A 19,916-nucleotide genomic window follows, 5' to 3' on the forward strand; every position below is an offset into this window, starting at 1 on the left:
GCCTTTCCAATTGGTAAGGAAAACAATCTGATACAATCTTACAAATGCTTTGTAAACCTTTGAGACAGAAGAGACTGACTCTGTATTATGGTATTGGCCAAGTAATAGCAAAGTTGATACTTACAGCTCCTTACTACTACACAAAGGTGTAGGTTTAGCCATTAGTTAGATTTCAATAATAATAATAATACCATGAGGATCCTGTGGATACTTTCCAGTTTTATTCTGCTGCAATAGCATAGTCACAAAAAAGAGTTGAAGTGTAACAGATCATGCTCTGCATTCAAGTATTTTTGATAACATTTAAACAAATCTACTCAAAGAAAACATTCCCCAGTTCTTTATTTTCAGGGAATAAATTATACACAAAAGTAAAAACACATACATGCTTGAAATAAAATTTGACATAGGTACTTAAAAAAATTTCGGAATATTAATTAAGAATGAAGTCTCAGAACCAGCCTGATGTTCTTACACATTTTAAATGAATGTATATTAAAATGGAACATACTTGTTTTATTTACTCCCCAAACTTAAGTGCAGCACAATACAGTTTAAGTGCCTTCGCACCAAAATAATATACAAATATTTAATAGACTAGATCATTGGTAAATTTATCATTTATTATCTTTTTTTTTTAGTGCTATAAGAAGTATGCAGCAGCTAAAGCCAAATATGACAGAATATTTGTTCATGTCCATCTCTATTCTTTAGAGTATAGCATTTATCTACCTGGTAAGTTGCAGACAAATATAAATCCCAAAGTACAAATTAACAGGATGAAAGCATATGCCTAAAATTAAGCACGTGCATACAAATGTTGATGAATTGCTGAAATGGAAGCTGAGCTTGACTTTCCAGACAGATCTTACTTAAAGTTGAATGTGTCTATATGTTAAGAAGTTGACTTAAGTTCTGACCAAGGTCAGCTGAATTAGCCATTAATTATAATTAATGTTTTTGGGCTTGTAATAATAAGCTTTTTACCACCTTCACAAGCTGCACTCCTGTTAATTTTGTCATGGTAAACTTGGAAAGAAACAGGGAACTCAAACATGTGCAGCTCCCATAATCTTTTCTAGTTATTTTACAAATTCACCTGTAATATGTGAAAGTAACAAAGTGCAAATGATTACCAAAAGCAAAATCTGGATTTGATTATCTATCTTTTGTCAGAGGATTCTGTCTTGCTTCTTATAACTTTAAATTACACTTTAATACTTGAAAATGTTTTAAAACTGTACATATTAACATTTATGTAGAGAAAAATTATGAAGTTACACTTTTCCAATTAACCCATATAATTCAGCTTTAAGAAGCAGAACAGGATATATATCTGAAAAACATCTAGTTATATAAACATCTTCACCTTGTAAATTAGAGATTAAATAAAGATATTCAACAAATATCATAGCTACTCTAAAACCAAATTATTAGGTATTTTAAAAAAGTAGAAGAAAGGCTTCTATTCAGTAGGATTTCTTTCTTAAGGTTGCTTGTTTTTCTCCCCAAAATACAGCTTCATGGAAATAAGCACTGTAACTCAAAAAAAGCTTGCTGTGTCATTGTTGCATGAACAGATTTAAAAAAAGGAAAGAGCCTATGCGCGACAATGAAGAGAAAAAGAGCAAGTGCTTACTGTCCTTCCAGGAAACACGAGGGCTATGCAGTAAAGTTAGTTACAGAGAAGGTGTGGGGGAAGAGAAGTAAAAGTTGGTTTTAATTTTTTTCTATTAATAACCTTTTTAACAGAACAGTATGACAACTGATGCTCTCATTGTGCCTGTCTTATTTCTACTGAAAGACACTTACTTCCCATGTCCCATGGAAAAGTTACTAGAGAGATGCTTAGCCCTTATTGAATTACTCCCTCATGTCATTTTTAATAATACTTTAAAAAAAAAAAACTTCAAGTCAAAGTGCAAACTACCTGGTTTCAGCCCTTCATAAAAGTGTTAATATTTTTCCTCATTCATCTTCACTTATTTTTTAAATATGAAAGCTGAATGAGCCGTTAAGAACTTAGTTCTTCATCCCTCACTGTGCCCTCATAATTGTAGATAGTTCATCTACTCAGCCCAAACTAATTTGGAAGTTCACTTTCAAATAAAGTCATAGAAACAATATTTTTAAGCTGTCCTACATGATCAGAAGCACTTATGCAAATCTAAACTTACCCTATTATTGTAATGAGGAAGTCTCTGAATAAGTAGCAGAGAGTATTTCAGTGAAGTTCTTACAGTAATGCAAAAGTTCAGTTTTTCCTTTGAGATGTTTATTGGCTCCAATAACCCTTCTATGATTGCACTGTAAACTGTTCCAGCAGTCTAATTTAAAGGAATAAACATGATATTCCAAAGCCCACCTTGTGGAGGGTAAGCATAAGAAATATTATAGAAGAGGTTACTGATTGCAAGTGGAAAGAATGATAGTTGTGTTGCTTCTTACGGTAATTCTAGAATTTGGCTAGGTTATTCCAGCTTTTGGAAACAAGTTTGAACTCCTATGAACATAATCAACCTGAGAAGCACAGTTAGTGGAAAAGCCCCATCATTGTTACTAACTGCCAGCATTTTTTTTAATGCTGTACATTAATTTAGTCTCGTTTTAATCTGACCTTCTGAAATGAAGGTCTATAATAGTATGGCTTAAGCCATACAGAAAAGGACTCCCAACAAAAGTTCCATTAGTAAAGCTGCATACAGTAAATTTGCATACAGTAAATTTGACTCCAATGTCACTCTCACTAGTAATGCCTTAAGCTGGAGGGGGAGGGCAGGGGACCACAAAGCAATATGGATCATCACGGCTTAAAAGGGTAAAACAAACAAAACAAACAGGAAAAGGAAGATTATCATCTTCAGGTACCATGTACTGTTTAAGTACCACTTAGGAAGAAGGAGCAAATAGGAAACTAGAAGATAGTCTTGCCCACAGAAAACAATGAAAAATATATCTATAAACACAAAATTTCAATACTTAAAATGCTGCTATTTTGCTTGCTTCTCGAACCCCACTCAAGTAAGCTCCTGTAACAGTCTGAGGAAAGTGTCTATTTGTGGCCTGTATTAAAAAAAAAAGAGTTTTGAATTGTTTCTGAAACAGAACAGATAGAGTTTTAGTTTATATGTTCATTTATATTTTTCTAAAGCATATACCAATCACTAAGTGTTGTTAAAAGCTATGGAAAGTTTCTTAGTAGAAAGAAACTTAGGCACATACTGTAGAATTTAGGAGGAAAGATTTTTGATTTTTGGCAACTTCAAAATTTGCAAGCAAGTCAGCTAGCAAAACGAGTAGACTATTCTATCTGTTCCTCAGTGAGGCCTGTAAGTACTGTTTCAATATAGAATGCACACGTCTCATCAGCAGAATGCATTTGTTATAGCTATGCTAGCCACAAATGAAGTAGCAGGAAATTAATTTGACCAAAAATATAAGTGGATTGTGTGGTCTTGTCATTATTCTGCACCAAGTGGTTGCACAAGCCACTCCTGACCTGACAACATTTGGTAGATTTTCCATGCCCAACACTAATGTGTCTTAAGTTACCTATGTCAAAATCAGGAAATATTAGCATATTTGTGTAATAATACTTATATGCTACCTCTGTATTAATAGTGTTGGTTGCAAAAGAGAATCTTTCATAAGAAATAATTTCCCAGTAACCTTAATAAACAATAACTAAGGTACTTACCTCACCAGCAAAAAAAATTGTGCCTTGTATGTCTTCAGCTATAATGTCATAAGCCTCACCACTGCCTCCTGTTTTTACAAAACTATATGCCATTTGGAGCCAAGGGTCTTTGCTCCATCGAGTAACAAAAAACTTCACTGGATCAGGAACCTCCTGCATAATCAAAATAAAAGTTATGCAGTACAAAGAACAGCTTATATTTGCATAGTATTCTGTTAGAAGCAGCAGCTTGTAATCTTTTGAGAGTACACAGTATTACTACAATACAGATTGGAATCTAAATCTGGGATTTGATCCTATTTTACTTATGCTACTAACCACCAAAAATAATTTTGTTTGCTGCACTTGCCTGATGTCTGAAACAGCAGTTACACTGTTGAGTGCAGCACATCTGGATGTTGTAATATACCTAGAACTGCACATGAGGGGAAAAAAAAAAAAAACCTCGCCCCTCAAAATACATGCGTATTCTTCCAAATAGATAAAAGAGGAATCAGTTTCCCAAAGAAAATACCAGGATCAACATTACTAAACATGGTTGCGTGTGTGTAATATATGCACTTGTGTTGCAAATTCTAGCTTGTTTTAAATCTCAAAATATGATCTACATTTTGCAGATGATTACATTCTGATGGAGAAGTAACATTACTTGTCTAAGGTCAGACAATAAGCTGGTTTGAAAATTAGTTTTAGGGAGAATACAGAAGAGGTCAGTGTCTGTAACTCGAAGCCATGACAGCATGTCAGCATATAAATCTCACCCAATTCTACCAGTTAGAGCCTGGATAACAACTGTATGAAGGCTTAGTCAACTACAGCTGTATCTTACTCTTGAAAGGCTTGTGACATATAGATACTAGCACCCCCGCCTGTCTTTTACACAACATCTGCTATCGACAAACAGACAGATTTTTCCATTTAGGTAGCACCTAAGAGACTAATGTTCAAGCATCAAAACAACAGCTAGCCAAACAGCTACATATGGCAAGTTACATGGACATCCAGGAAAGAAATCCTACTATACCCGTGAAAGCTACCTTGTCTTGGAAAACCCTGCTGCATTGTGGACAGATGACTAAAACCACAGACCTGTTTGCTTACCTGTACATTCTCAGGAGATCAAAATAGCAGGTATGTGGAGTTACCTTGTACATGATTCTGGTAGCTGTAGAGCGATTGACTAAAGTATGTTCTCTAGGAAAATTCATGCTTTCAGACGCCAAAGCCTTTCTGAGATCATCAGCCTTAACATCCTATCATTAAAACCTGAGAGATCAGCTAAGTATTCCTTGGGACCTAACTTCTATAAATAATTCTAACTGTAAGGTATTCCATAAAGTGGAGTGCAAATAACATTGCTAAGTGATAGTTAAATCTGGGGCAAGCAGAAGACTAATTGGCACATCAGTTGTTGTCCTGATGGTGGGAAAAGGGGGACGGGAGAGGGAGAGTGAAAGGTTTTTCCTCCCAATATTATTTTATCAAGAACGTAAGGCCCTTGGTAGATCATCTTGCCCATACCTGCACCCCCAGGCAGCTCAAGCAGGGCTGCTTCTCGTTACAGGAGCGAGTTCTGGTTTTGTTTTGGGGGGATTTTTAGCTGCTTCTTACATGGGAGGAAAAAATCAAATTCGTCTAACTTGAAGGCTTCATAATAGATTAGAAGCAGAGCTACCAAAAAAAAAAGTCACAGCTAAGAAAAAGGTATATTTGTATTACCTGCCTAAAGTACTGATTTAAATTAACTGCCCTTTCTAAAAGGGCTTTAAAACAAAAAAATTTTTTTCTCCTTTTCCATTCAATACCCTTTTCTTTCAGCTCAGAGCAAGGACAGTTCTCAATTCACATTCTTCCACACAACAAGAAACCAGACTTGGCGTTTTTCTTGTATCTCAAAGGAAGCAGATCCCCTCAAACACACATAAGAAGAAAAATAAGTCTAATATTTCCAGGATTTTCCTATACATCACGAAGCAATATCACAGAAAGCTCATACAACTTTTTATACGTCTTCATTTAAGTCTGTTGGCAAGTTAATTCCTCCCTTTTCATGGAATAGTTTTCTCTTACCTGCTCCTTAAACAGCTCTCGAAGTACAGTCATACACTGTTGCAGTACTTGTTTATCATCTAAATTCTTAATGGTTGTTACAGCATCTCCAGTGACCACTGACATTAAAATGCTTTGTTTGCCCTAGAAACAAGACATAAAAACCAAATATTTTTTTGAAGTGATCGCATATGCTTAAGAATTTCTTGAAAAGTCACTTTTGATTACCCAAAAGATTTCTCAGCTGGGAAGTAACTTGTGCTTTGGAGGAAATCAGTTACGATACCTTGCAATAGAAAGTTCATATTCTGCAGTTTTCATATTCAAATTACAAATATCCTCTGATACCTAGTTCAAGACAGATCTTTATCATGTGAAAGTCAGACCTTTTACAACTTGCTGAATTGTTTGAAAAAATCATATTTACCTATTTAAAGGCTATACCAAAAGACTTGGCATTTAGAGTTTTATTCTTTGTGACAGACCTCTCAAGCTCTAGTTCTGTGCCAAAACTCTGCTTCAGTTCCTCTCCAATTTCAAAAGATGTTAACAAAGAGAAGCTATTTACCAGCTAGTTAAACATGTTTTGGATTAGGCCAATGCTAAGTTCTTAGCAGCAGATTTTGGACCAAGAGATGAAGTCTCCACTACCACTCAGGAGTTTCAAAGATGAAGTGGTGTCTACAGAATAGCACAGAAGTTCTCATCTCCTTTAAAGAATTCTCCCTCTCTTATTTATAAAGCAATTCCACTTCTGTTACTAAAACTTGATAATTATCAGCAAATTAAGAATTATATCTAGTGTCTTTGGAAAGCACCAGCATACTGAACTTCATGTAACGTGAGCTCACCACTACTGAAGAGGAAGCTTCTTTAAGTTATAAGTGAGTACAGATACTGTAATAACAGAGCACAGTCTTCACAGGATGGTTTCTTTTGGGGATAAGCCATAAAGTTATAAACAGGCCTTTTAATTGTTGTCAAGTAATAAGTTGCAGTAGTTGTAAAAGCATGAAAAGGTAAGATTTAAATGTGTCTGGTAGACACAGGAGGGGAAGAGAAACATGCTATCAATACGCCGGTTTGAATTGCCTTCCAAATTCATGGATTTGGAACTGTCCCCACAGACCTCAGTTTCATTCAGAACCTAGTATCTTGTCTTTTCTTCTGCCACTTTGCATCTCAGTCATTCAGGCCAGGGCAACAGAATATCAAACATTAACCATCAATAAGCCAGCATGTTCATTTTTACAAAAATTTTAACTAGTTTAAATCAGGCAACAAAAGGCTTGAACAGAAGTGACTGGTAGAGACAGGTAGTCTCTTTCCCATATTAGTATATCTGTAATCAGGTATTACAGACTTGTTTTCAGAATAGCTTTGACTTATTTGGAAAAAAAAAAAAAGGCATTAACTTACTTCTGTATTATTTTGTGTCCAAACCTGGAAAAATATTCCCATTTATTACAAAGAGTTATCATTCAGCTTTTTCTTGATGAATAATACTGCTTCCACTTCTCTTTAGCAGAAAAAAAGAAGTCTTTCATTGTTCAGTAATTACTGCACCTAGATTTCAGACTGAACTTCTGAAAGGCCAACAAAAAGTACACATAGCATGTGATACCTCTGGATCCATGTCATAGAAAACGCTGAAGAGCCCACGCTGGCTGGAATTGGGTGGAACATGACCAAAAAAATCAGCTCCTTGAATTTTGCTGTCCCAAAATCTGTAAGGAAACTGCAAGGCAATCTGGAGAGAGAAAGAGAGAGAGAGAGAGGATCGAAGATTTTCAGACCACACAACTCACAACTGCATATGGTACACGTTCTTCTTCCCTTTTTCCCCCTCAATTACAGACACCCAGTTCTACCAGAGGGTCTCAACAGAGACTATTTGGGCCCGTTCACCAGGGGGACAAGAAGGGAAATAAAACTGCTGAAGTCTCACAGATTGAAAAGGCACAGACAGAATCAAATTTACAAGTCATTAGCTGTGAAAAAACATTCGGGAAATTTGGCAGAGAACTTTTACAAACCCAGCGTGGAACTCAGAAATCCCCTGCGTGGGGGGAGGTATATGGAAATCACTGGATCTTGCCCTTAAACTTCCACATTGACATAGTACTGTTTCTAGCATTACTTCTCTTGCTGTTTTGTTCCAAATAACTAGGGATCTTTTCAGGAGAGACTGTCTTTTTGCACTGAGGAAATACATTTGACTTCAGTCAAATTCACAGCTTTCAGTATTCTTGAGAATAGTTAATTTATGAGGTCTAAAGGAGCTGGAATAAGTATATTCTGAGAATTCTGGAAAAATCTTAAGACCATTATAAAGGCTTGTTCAAAATTAGGTACAAAGAGCTAAAGTTGTGAAGTGATTTTTTGCATACAATTTTCTTTAAAAGCAACGCTTAAGTTGAGAATTCTAAGCAAAAGAAAAACATGTTATCCCAGATACCATTTTGCTCTTCTACCCTTTTTATTAATGTATGTTGTGAAGGTTAAAAACAAATGAATAAAATCAGTTCTGTTGAATATCTCTAATAGTAGAAAAATAACAGAAAAAAAGTAGCATCTGAGCAAGATATCTCCTCTCATACTCCTTACTTCTCTGCCCCAGCCTCCCAAAATGCACATACCAGGCACATCACAGAAGATTTTGGCTAGAGAATACAAGTGAAAACAAATACGTAAATCACGAGAAATATGCAGCAAAAGCAACAGGGCCAAAACAGCTAATGTTTCTTTTCACAGAAACTGAAATATAATTTTAAATTACATACCTTCTCAATGACTCCTGCTCCCAAACTATTAATGGCTTTAATTTTTTTTTCTGACAGTGGTGGATTAAACTGAATGGTGTTTTTCTGAAGAAGGGCCAGTGGTACAGTGACTAATACCTGAAGAAAAATAATCACAACGGTAGCAAAAGCTGAACACAACATAGCTGAACACTAATAGCCTCCTCTTAACTATCTTGGCTTAGTCTTGTAGGATGCAGTCTAGTACTTACCAGGCAACTCAAGATTAGCATCTGATTTTACTGCACATTAAGGGAAAGCACATTCATTACAATAAAGTATAAAGTCTCAGGTCACTGGCTTCTAAGTTGTAGTCTGTTGAATTGCTTCCATCAGAGTGGCTAAACATGCTACTGATTTTAATATCTCCTGTAAATTACAGTCAATGACTATCAAATTAACAAACCTGTCTTTGAAAGGACAGAAGATGGTCCTTGTCAATCCAATCTTAATTGAGCTTATGTATCATTCAAAAAAACGGACTAAAGCTAACTTAAGCAGCACGAAGCAGTGCGGAAAATCAGGAAATAAGGGAAACTGAAAAATATGGGGTGTCAAATGCAACATCCCAAAGGGAATAATTACAGATTCACACGTCATACGAGGTAAAGCTGAGTAGGGAATGTAACCCAAAATTGTAACCGTCACTTCAGACACCAGATAAAAATCCATTTGCTGCTCCCCTCCCCCTCCATTTTTTGGATGCCTGGAGAAGCTACTGAGTTCTTTCACTCAACAAGTACTCAAAACTCAAAACATGTTCAGTGAAAAACAGTCACTAAGTCATCCAAATGTGGGCCATTAGAATATATGATTTTTCACCTTTTGAGGGAAGAAATTGAGCTAAATAGTTTCCCGAGAGGGGGAAAAATAAAGGACATGTACTATGATCAATATTGTTCGTGTTCCCTATAAAAATCCATATACTTGAAGCATCATGAGTACCTTTTGGGCTGTCCACACTGTTCCTTCTGCAGTAGTAACCTGAACTTCTTCACCAGAATAGTCTATACTGTGTACCTATTGAAACATAAATGCAAAAAGATTATAAAACAAAATCTATATGTAAAATGCAAATTCAGACAAGAATAGCTAATTTAGCACTAGATACTGAAGGATACAAATTTCCAGAGAAATATTAAGGAAAAAAAAAGCCTTTATAGAAGCAGATTAAAAAAAAAAAATCATGATTCTAACATATCAGCTCATCATATTATAATGTGTTGGTTCTCAAAGTCCTTAAACAGGATTTCCAGGAATAGTATAGTGTTCGTTACTACCGATAAGCTGCCAACACAAAAGAAGGAAAATAATGGTATTCTTTAAAATTTAAGTTAATTACAGAAATAGGTTTTTCATTAGTATATACCTGTGAACAGTGTTCATCAAATTGATTCAATCTGTCATGAACTTTAGACTGTACCCCTACAGTGCAGAAACATAGCTGTTTTTGGTATCAGATTTAATATAAATAATATCACTCAATGCTAATGGCAATGACAATTCTTTAATTTATGATTAGTCAGAGATTTAAAACAAAAAATATTGAAATTGTCTTCTCTTTTCCTAAAGACAAGTTAGAACACTCATAGGATGAGATTTGCCACGTCAAAAAAAAAAAAAAAAAAGTACAAAGAATAGGATTTGATGCTTCAATGCAAGCCAAGCCAGGCACTGCATCAACATTTTCCAGACTTACTGGAAAATTTAGCCGGATGTCCAGTCCTTCTGCCAACGTATCAATCACAGTAGAATACCCCACAGTTAGAAGAGTGTGATCTCCAGCAAACTGAGCAAAAAATTCATTGTGGTCCCATGAACGTGCAGATACCTGTGGATAAAACATAACAAGCTGTCTCTACTGCTAAGACAGTATTGGCACTTTACAAAAGTCCTACAATTTAAAAGAAGCCACCTTATTTGCCCTCTCAACTGGCAAAAAGATTATGTTACCACAATATATGGCAACACCAACAAAAATAAACAGCTCATTTATCTAAGGCACTATATGCCATGTAAATTGCTGGATTAAGAAACGTCATAATACAGGTTGGTCACCAGCAGATAATTTATAATTCTGCTTGGTACAGAAAACAAGGGAAGTAAGAGGAAAAAAAAAAACAGGTGGTTTTGCAGTGTATTTATTTCTGTTTTCCATCTGTAGCAAAGAAATCAGATTTTACAGCCTTAAGATATCAAATAAAAACTGAAATATTTTACTTCCCAACATTAAGGGGAAAAGGAGATACAAAAAGGTCTCCATCAAATTTTTCTGGCACTTTGTAGGTTCTTCCAAGACACGTTTCATTGACCTTCATCCCCCAGTCATAACTGGTACAATAGAGGTATTTCCTCTAAGCAATCACACCTTGACAGTCAAAAAAATGAGAAGCAGATCTCAGACTGCTATTCAAATGCCAATTCCTATCATTGCAGATGCATTTACCTCATATTTTTAATTTTTAAGCTGAAGGTAAAGTAAGACAGATTTTAACATCCTTCTTATTACCCCTTGGGTACTCATGAGCTATGAAAGCTTAACAGATCAAAACATTCCACATTGACTGAGCTGGTATAGCACTGTCTTGCAGATTCTTGTTATGTTGTTACATGCTTCTCAGTTCAGATCACATTTGTGCATCTGCCCAGAGCAGTCAGTCATTCCACTACCGCAATATATTTGTCCCTGAACATCTTTAACCCAAGCAACAGGACTGAGGAAGTAACACTGCGAACAACATCAAACTTGGATATTTCCTAAACCTGCCTGGAATCAAAATTAAAAGTGAAGTCATGAGGAAAGCCAAGTATCACATAGTCAACAGAATACCTAAGAGTAGTGAACTGGGGCCCACCGTCATGCTGTTGGAACACTTCAGAAGTTAAATGCATTTATTCTCAAGATACCTAGCAAGGTAGAGAAATACCTCAGTTTTTAAACACAGGACTGAGAAGCACAGAAGTCACACACAATGTCTGAGAAAGATCAGTTCTCCTATGAATCCTATCACCCAGAATCTCTGCAGAACGCCCTTTTCCACTGCACCAGCTACTCTCAACTTTTAATTTAAAAGAGGATCTCAGTGGAAACATGTCAAGAAATCCCACTAGGTTGCCTAAGGAGGTGTTGGAGTCCATGTCACTGGATGTTTTTGAAGAACAGGTCAGGGAAATAGGAACAGTTTAGGGATCACTGATTCTCCCTTGGGGCCATGGGATGGATCGTGAGACTTCAAGGTCACTTCCAACCCTATTTTCTGTGAAACTCCACTATTTCAAAACATAGCTGTCATAAAACTCACCTGAGAGAGATTGCTGCCACAGGCATACTCCAAATTACTGAGATGGAACTGTAGTACTTTTTCTTCCAGCTCACTGAACTGGATACCAGACTCCTGAATAAAGGCTTTATAGATCTCTTGTATTTTCTCTGTGAAAGAACATGTTTAAAATAAGAATGTAGTGTGATTCATCACAATTCCTATCACATCACAATATGCTGTTCTGTGGATCACAAGATTTTCAAGCTTATTACCAATATCAAAGCACTAAGAACTTTTTCTTCTCATAGAAAAAAAATACAAGATTTCTCTGGTGTTAAAACTCAACTTTCTTGTTTAAACATAGGTTTCCCTAGTAAAAGCCTTTTCTTCAGAAAGGAAACATGTACCTTGAGGAAAAAAAATGGTAAAAATGATTTCTAAAAAAAAAAAAAAGAGGACAACAGCATAGTTGAGATACCAACTGAGACAGGAGACAAAAATCATTATTTACCTACCATCAACATACACTTGATGATATTTCAAGGAAAACATCCTTCTCAGGATAACAGAGAATCCTTGCAAATAAATTCTGTTTAATTTTTACAAAACAGACAGAGCTGAGAAGTTAGGTCCAAAGGTCACTGAAGAACATAAGAATTTACTAACTTTGTCTTCTTGCACCTATGCTGAAAAATTTGGGAGGTAATCATTTCTTATATTTTCTTGTGGAATATACTGGCATGCTCTAAGTGTGGTGGATGGCACTTTTGCCAGCAGAAGGCTTTGATCAAGTTGTTAGACAGATTAGTCAAAAAGAACAGAGTTATAGCTAGCTGTGGCATGCTTCAACAATTTAGAAGCAAATCTTTTGAACTGCTATTGTCACTGGTTGTACTGAAAAAAGCTAAATCATGAAAATAAGATACTACATCAAAAGTAATACATTTTTATAAAAACATTCAAATTAGACTTCTTTAAAAGTTACAAGTGACATTTTGGTCCAGGTGTATACGACCACCAAGCTCCCTTTGTCATTAATAGAGCCAACTTTTCACTGTTGGATTTAAGGCCAGACATAAAACCATACACTTCTAAAGACATACGAGGTAAAAGGCAAGTTGATATAAAACTCTAATTCTAATGATTATGAACTCAGACACATGTTCACTGTTAAAATTACATCTCGCTTACCACCAAGAGGGACATCGTGATGTTGGGTTTTATCTTTTCTCCACTCAGAGACAACATCCAGGATGGCATTGAAATGAAAGTCCATGCGTTTATCAATAGTGGGATCTGTTATCCTTCCGCCTTCCTGGATCAAGTCACATCTCTCCCCTAGTTTGTGCATTTTAATGCCAAGCTTAAGAGAAAGACATTTTATTGCTATTTAAGCATGGAAAAGCTGGAGTGTCTAGACTGCTCAAAGTTATTTAAAGATGAATCCCTCAGATTTAAGCAACATCACTTAAAGACATCCATCCAGGACTTTAAATCATGTCAAATTAACTTAGATTTTCATCCTCTTAAAAAGAGGATAACCAAAGTCCCTTTCCCTTCTATCTCTCCATTCTCCACAAATTCCTTTTTTTCCCACTCTTCTATCCTTTCCTATATCAGGGATTTCCTGAAAACTTGTCTCCAACTTTCCTATCAAGCCAGGGGCTAGTATGTCGATGTTGGGTCTCGCAGTCACATGTGATGAACCAACATGTTCTTCATTTATCTCTCACCCTTATTTTCTAGTTGTCATTAATACCAGTTATTTTGCACAACCTCCTGGTGACTGAAGCCCAGTTCCCTGCAATTCAGAAATTGCCAGTTACTGCCAATTGCTTAAGCAAGCAAGCAAAGAAAGAAATGATTTTGAATTAAAGCTAGTATCTTACTCTGCTTGTTCAACTCACGTGAAACACACAAAAAACTAAGTTAGAATAAAGACGTTTTAATGTTCTACAGAGTCAGTCTGGAGAAAATAGCAAAAATGTAGCACTAACTTCTTCCTAGTGCCTTGTTACTTAGAGCACACTCCAAAGTTTTTCACATATCCTCACATATCTCTAGGCTGCTGCTCACCACTGCAGATCTCTTCAAGATACAGTTGTACTTTGAATGAAAGATGACATCAATGACCACATAGGGATGGGCTCCCAATGTGTATTCAGAAGTCATTGCTCCTCACCTCATAACTAAAACATGATTTAAAAAAAAATACATTTTTATTCTTCATGACACTATAGAACGCTAAACAGTTACAACTACATGCCTCGTCTGAGCGAACTCCTTACTCGGGTTCCATTTGGAGAAATTCAGCTTCCTGACCAAAAGTCTAATGCATTGCGTTTTGCAATGGTAGTTGCTATACTTCTTAATTGTAACTTGTGTGGAGCTGAACTAGAAATAGAGGCCAAAAAAGGGCAAGTCTGCTTCAGAACTATGTATTAAGACAATATAACAATAGCAACCCACAGTAAAACCCTTCTCAACTCCAAAGATTTGCCTATACTAGAGTCATCAGCCTGCTAGGGACCTGTTACATCGCTGTCTCCAGACAAGGGCAAAAACATGGTTTCTTCTTGTTCTGAAGTTGGAGTTGCATGGTTTTGCTTTACACAATGTCCTTGAAACCATTCTACAGCCCTTCTGTGTCCTCAGCTGTTACCAAAGCTATGATAACAACATGAAGTTTACTTAAAACTGGGTTTTGATCATGTCATAGATAAGGACTCCCACCCTTACGCACCCACCCAAGCCTGGCTTTTAATGACAACTTTGTCACTAATAACAATGCATGACCACTGCAGGGAACCCACTTGCTCACACATTAGTGCCATTGGGTTGTTGACACATCCATTGACAATTTGTGCACCTCTTCCAACAGTGACTCCTTTGAACGTCTTATCATCCCACACTCGGCCACCAATTCTGTCTTTCGCTTCCAAGACAACGACCTAGGACACGATCAAATTTTACAATTTACTATGTTTATTTTAAACATACCTCTTCAACTCCAGAGTGAAGGAAAAAAAAACCAAAATCAAGTAATTCAGCAGTGCTAACAATCTTAACACTTTATTTTTGGTTTGTGAATGTAGTTCCCTTTTATTTATGAATTTAAATCGTCTTTTAAAGATTACCCTTTGAGACATATACACATAAAATAACTTAAAGAACAACCCTACTTTTAAAAAAGCTAAAGACTCATCATTTATGACATTTCAGAACTGGAGGTTAAGACATGCTACAGGCTTATTAAATACAATGATCCAGGTGCATCTTCCATCTGAGGAAATCCATTAACCTTTTGGAGAAGTTTATTCCTGGGATATTCTAAGAATACCCTGTTCTCAGGTATTTCCACCATTCTTACATGCCTCTTCAGCATCCACTATTGGTCGTAGTCAAACACGGGATACTGGGCTGGATAGACTTTTCCTCTCACTTAATAAGGTTACTCTTACTTACTTGTATTATCTTTTTATTTTTAGAGAAGAATGTTCCATCTCTCCAAAACAGTAGAAAACAATGGTTTAAAAAGTATATAATTAATTTACGGCATATTTCATATATAAAAAATATTCTGCCAGTTGATTTTTACATATTTAACTTCAGGAGAGCTTTCTACGGGACATGATGTACAAAAAAAGCATTTCCTTAAATGAGCAGCCCCACAAACATTTACATGTGTAACGAGTCCCATAGATTTGCAAAATACTCCAAGTGTATAAAATTATGTCAACATGTAAACATTGTGAGGTCAAACTGGCAATGATAAATAGGAAGGAGAAGGGAAATATGTGCAATTGTAGATATACTTGTTTTGAATAAACAGATTATAAAACAAATCATAAAACAAATAAATACAGTAAAATTTCCTCTTATTTAAACCATGATAGTCTAGAGTCTATTACTATCACTATCATGATTAAGCCATGATAGTCTAGAGTCCCATTATTTGGATGTGAATATCCATGTCTCTGCGACCCTCAACCCAAGGCTATGTAAAATATTCATTGCTTGCTTTGTTAAACTTTATCGTTAAAACCAGCGTTTAGTTGTATTTAGATTTACTCAATAAAACCCCCAAATTTACAAATGAATTAGGATACTCTATACATAGATATTTGTAACAGGATTGTCTTTTTTTCATTGTGATGAAGAACACCTCTAGAGTAGGAGAAGTCTGATTTTTTAAGTTATATATTCTTAAGTTTCTTACCTTAATTCCAAAGTTGTGCAGTTGTCGGGCTGCTGCTAATCCTGCTGCCCCAGCCCCAACGATAATGACAGATTTCTAATAATAATAAATAAATAAATAATAGTTTGAGCTAAAAGAAATGATCATTACACACATTTTTCTTGCTAAAGTTAAAATATCCACGGGTTTCAAAAGTTTAGGCTATCTTGTCCTCTAAAGTAATCAGCGACAAGCTTTAGAGGTGATAGTACATTTAGTATACAGAAAAGGCCAATTATAGCTTTGAGAATAGTTACAATTTAAGCACTTTAAAAGCAGATGTCTCTACTCATTTTATCTAAAACTGCTGAAGTTATCAAACAAGTAACACAATCTGGAGCATAACACTTACCTTGCAATGACTTCAATCACAAATTTAGTCGACCAGTAAAAAACAGTTTATAAATTAAACAGACAAACAAATACACTTTCCATATATAAATCAACTTACTATTTCTAGATTTTCCATTACAGAATATATTCATTTGATAAGTTTCTGTGAGATGTTACACAAAATGCTAGTCATAAATATGTACCCTTTAATCACTGTTCTTGCAAACCAGTATGAAATAGGAGTTTCCTCCCCTATGGAAGCACAGGTGTATTACAATGTTAAGCCATGAGAAGAACCTAAACGTACTGCATGTTTTTCACACAGTTCCCATCTGTCTGAAGAGCTTACAGGAAGCACAGCAATTGGCTTACACAGATTTTAGTGGGAACAAATACCTTGCTAGCAAGAGTCTGTTGTCTACAGTTTCAATAGCCATTAAAGGTAGATGAGAACTGTGTGAAAAATATGTAATATGTCTGCTTTTAGATGCAATTCTGACGTGGTTTGAATGACAGATCATGAGCAAAAAATCCACAACCAAAAAAATATAGAATCTGCCATTTAGTTTTATAGCACAAATAGCATAGGGATTATTACAGCTACTTACGTTATGGTATTCTTTAGGAAGGAGATACTGGTCAGGACTGACTGATAAAATCCCTGTATTAATTAGCCCTTTCCTTGTCATAAAATAAAGTATCCTCTCCATTTCCTGTACACAACGAATACGTACAAGCCCCCGAACAATGATATGATGAATACATTTTTGAGGAGTAAGAGCCTCCTGAAGAAGGGAAACAAAAAGAGAAAGTCAATATTTTCATACATGCACAACATATTTAAACTGTAAGTCAGATGTTTAGGGTTAATCATGAATCATACAGGTTTCTGAGAACATTTAAAAAGTTAGATTTGTGGAAGTTTTTTGCCAGCCAGTTTTACAGCGCAAGTCAACAGTTTCTCTCTTCCAACTTTCCTATAAACAAAAAGCTAGATTATCACAGCATAAATGCACGAGTCTACAAGATACTCCTGCGAACTCCATGGTATGCTCTATCACTACAGGAACGGTATTGAAACACATCAAATGAAAATGAATTCCTTGCAAAACGAATCTAACTGCTAGCAATGCTCACAGGCACTTCAGCAAAACTGAAATAAAAATAGATTAATATCCAAAACCTCCACACATTAATACAGACATCTGTATCTGCAAGCCTGCGTATGTGAAATTTCAGCGGGCTCTTGCTTTCATTTATATTAAGTGCAAATAGAAGCAATTCCATTGAAGGCAATGTCATAGAGCTACCAGAAGCAAAAAGACAATCACTTGCCTATCCAACATTCACGTGGGGGGGGGGGGGGGGGGAACCTAAAGCGCCCACTAGCACTGTTTAGAAATGTTCAAGCATCACTTTAAAAGTTAATAGCTGGGTAGATGCAATAAAGTTTTAATAGCTTTAAAAATTCTGCATTTTACTGCAAGACCACCTCCCTGGCATTAAACAAATTTAAAGCTTTTTTTATTTTTATTCTGAGTGGATTTTCAAAAGGATGGGAGCAATTTTTGTGCTGTATAAAAGGGACGTCTGAGAAGAGAGTCCACTCCCTTTGCCCCCTTCCCCAGAAAAGCTCCCCACCCCCCAAAAGTATCTATTATTTGTAAACAAAACAATTAAATATTAAAATCTCTTACCTTGCAGTTTGTGTACCACAGAGCCAAAATGAGGTTTCTCAAAGCCAAGTACATGGTAGGGTCTCGTGAATATTCTGGGAACTCATAGAGCTCATCCAGTTCCATGACATCTGGCCTCACACAAAGTGCTTTACCACATTCATTGGGCTGGTAAAAGGGCTGAAAATATTTGTTCATTCCTGCAACTGAATAAAGACACAATGAGAATTAGTCATACCCTACTGTTTCTTCCCTTGTCTCTCTACGGTGGCCCACTGACCTCACATAGATAAACAAATACTGAAGTATTTGAATCTCCAGCCGCCTTTAGAATGATTTCATTTCATTTATGTTATTCTCCCTCTTTTACTCTCCAGGCTTGTGAAATACTGATTATTATTCTTCTACATAACACGTCCTGGCACTATCAGAGCTTACCGTTTGTAAGAAAAACGGTCTGTGTCCTCAGGTACCATGGCGAGTCTAACAAGGGACAAGATCTAAATTCAAAATCTGAGGACTACCACTGCGGTTGCACACAGTACAGGCTCTTGCAGTCCTCTGAACCCCTGTCATCTTCAACTCCCAATACTGCCCAGAACTGATAGAAACTAAAAGTAATCATCCTCCATATGCAGTACTGGTAGCTCTGTGTAATGCAGCTAGTTTTCTCTCTGTTAAGCAGACAGGTATCTATTGAATAGATAAGCAGATTTATTGTCAGCACCTAAGAACAAAAAAGCCTGCTAGGATGTGGAAACTGAACTTTCCTCATATCACCCTCTCTGAGCTAGAATTGAGGTGTATCAACAAGCATGGAAATCCCAAATTACCATTTTTCCTACCTGACCTGTTTTCACAGAATCACAGAATGGTTGAGGTTGGAAGGGACCTCTGGAGATCATCTAGTCCAACCTCCCTGCTCAAGCAGGCTCCTCTAGAGCATATTGCCCAGGATCACAGTTTTGCAGTTCAGTAGAAGATTGCACTCCCAGGCTCTCAATCTCAAAGCTGTCATTAGTAAAGAGTTAAGCTTAAGAGAATTTGAGTGCCTTAAGGAATCTAGTTCTTTTCTCCAAAGCTCCAAAGATCCACAATATCAAAACTAGCAAAATCATGTTTTTTGGTTTGGGTTTTTTTTTTTTTTTTAAATAAATCTTCATTGCCTTAAGAATGCAAGCAACATTTAAGTACCCACATGTTCATTTCCCATTTCTATCAACAAATGACAGGCGGTAATCAAAAAGCCTTTGCAGTCTGTGCTTACACCTAAAAGAAGTGCCATGAGAAATGTATTACCTTTAGTTTACAGACAAGTTAAATTATGACACAGAAGTACAGAGGCAGTCTCACAGAGAGTGTGTATTAGTGCAAGAAAAGAACCAGTGTTTCTGAGGCAGGAGCATTATATGCCTTATAAACTCAGCCACAAGACAAAATTTATCACACCTATTTAAGCAACAGAGCCCTGCAGACGGCCCTTACCAGTCAAATTAGGCACGCTCTTTAAGTGCTCTAACTTCACAATGTTGGATTCACCAGGCAATCGATTAGTGCTGGTACAGGATGGACTCATGCCCACGCAGTCTGGATAATATGCAGCTAGAAAGGGAGCTGCCACACTGTCTTTCAGCAAAGGAGGGAGTATGAGCATGGAGTACCACCAATGGTCTGAAACTTCAGCCACTCTCTGGCCAAGCGGAGAAGTGAAGGAAAGAGGGGAGAAGAGAACACGTCAGTACTTGGAAAACGTTGGAAAATGAACCAATTCCCCCCCTCCCTCCAAAACTCAGATTAAAAAGCACTGTAAGTACCAATCAGAATTGCAAGTCATGAAGACATTTTCTCTCCCTCTTTCCC

General features: G+C 36.4%; 1 protein-coding gene across 2 annotated transcripts in view; it reads right to left on the minus strand.

Annotated features, from left to right (window-relative positions):
* Positions 1-324: 324 nt before the first annotated feature.
* KDM1B (lysine demethylase 1B) overlaps positions 325-19,916 on the minus strand; it is a 29,461-nt gene continuing 9,869 nt past the window's right edge. For both annotated transcript variants that reach the window (XM_068931700.1, XM_009688745.2), the window contains 14 exons: positions 19,542-19,746; positions 18,078-18,262; positions 16,989-17,165; positions 16,030-16,104; positions 14,624-14,761; positions 13,002-13,173; positions 11,850-11,977; positions 10,247-10,378; positions 9,493-9,567; positions 8,530-8,646; positions 7,371-7,496; positions 5,768-5,890; positions 3,698-3,850; positions 325-3,063 (listed from right to left, as the gene is read on the minus strand). In XM_068931700.1, coding sequence (XP_068787801.1) covers positions 2,980-3,063; positions 3,698-3,850; positions 5,768-5,890; positions 7,371-7,496; positions 8,530-8,646; positions 9,493-9,567; positions 10,247-10,378; positions 11,850-11,977; positions 13,002-13,173; positions 14,624-14,761; positions 16,030-16,104; positions 16,989-17,165; positions 18,078-18,262; positions 19,542-19,746 — 1,890 coding nt within the window. In that variant the 3' untranslated portion in view covers positions 325-2,979. The remainder of the gene's footprint in view (positions 3,064-3,697; positions 3,851-5,767; positions 5,891-7,370; positions 7,497-8,529; positions 8,647-9,492; positions 9,568-10,246; positions 10,379-11,849; positions 11,978-13,001; positions 13,174-14,623; positions 14,762-16,029; positions 16,105-16,988; positions 17,166-18,077; positions 18,263-19,541; positions 19,747-19,916) is intronic.

This window comes from Struthio camelus, chromosome 2 (genome assembly GCF_040807025.1).
Source record: "Struthio camelus isolate bStrCam1 chromosome 2, bStrCam1.hap1, whole genome shotgun sequence".
Taxonomy (NCBI): Eukaryota; Metazoa; Chordata; class Aves; order Struthioniformes; family Struthionidae; genus Struthio; species Struthio camelus.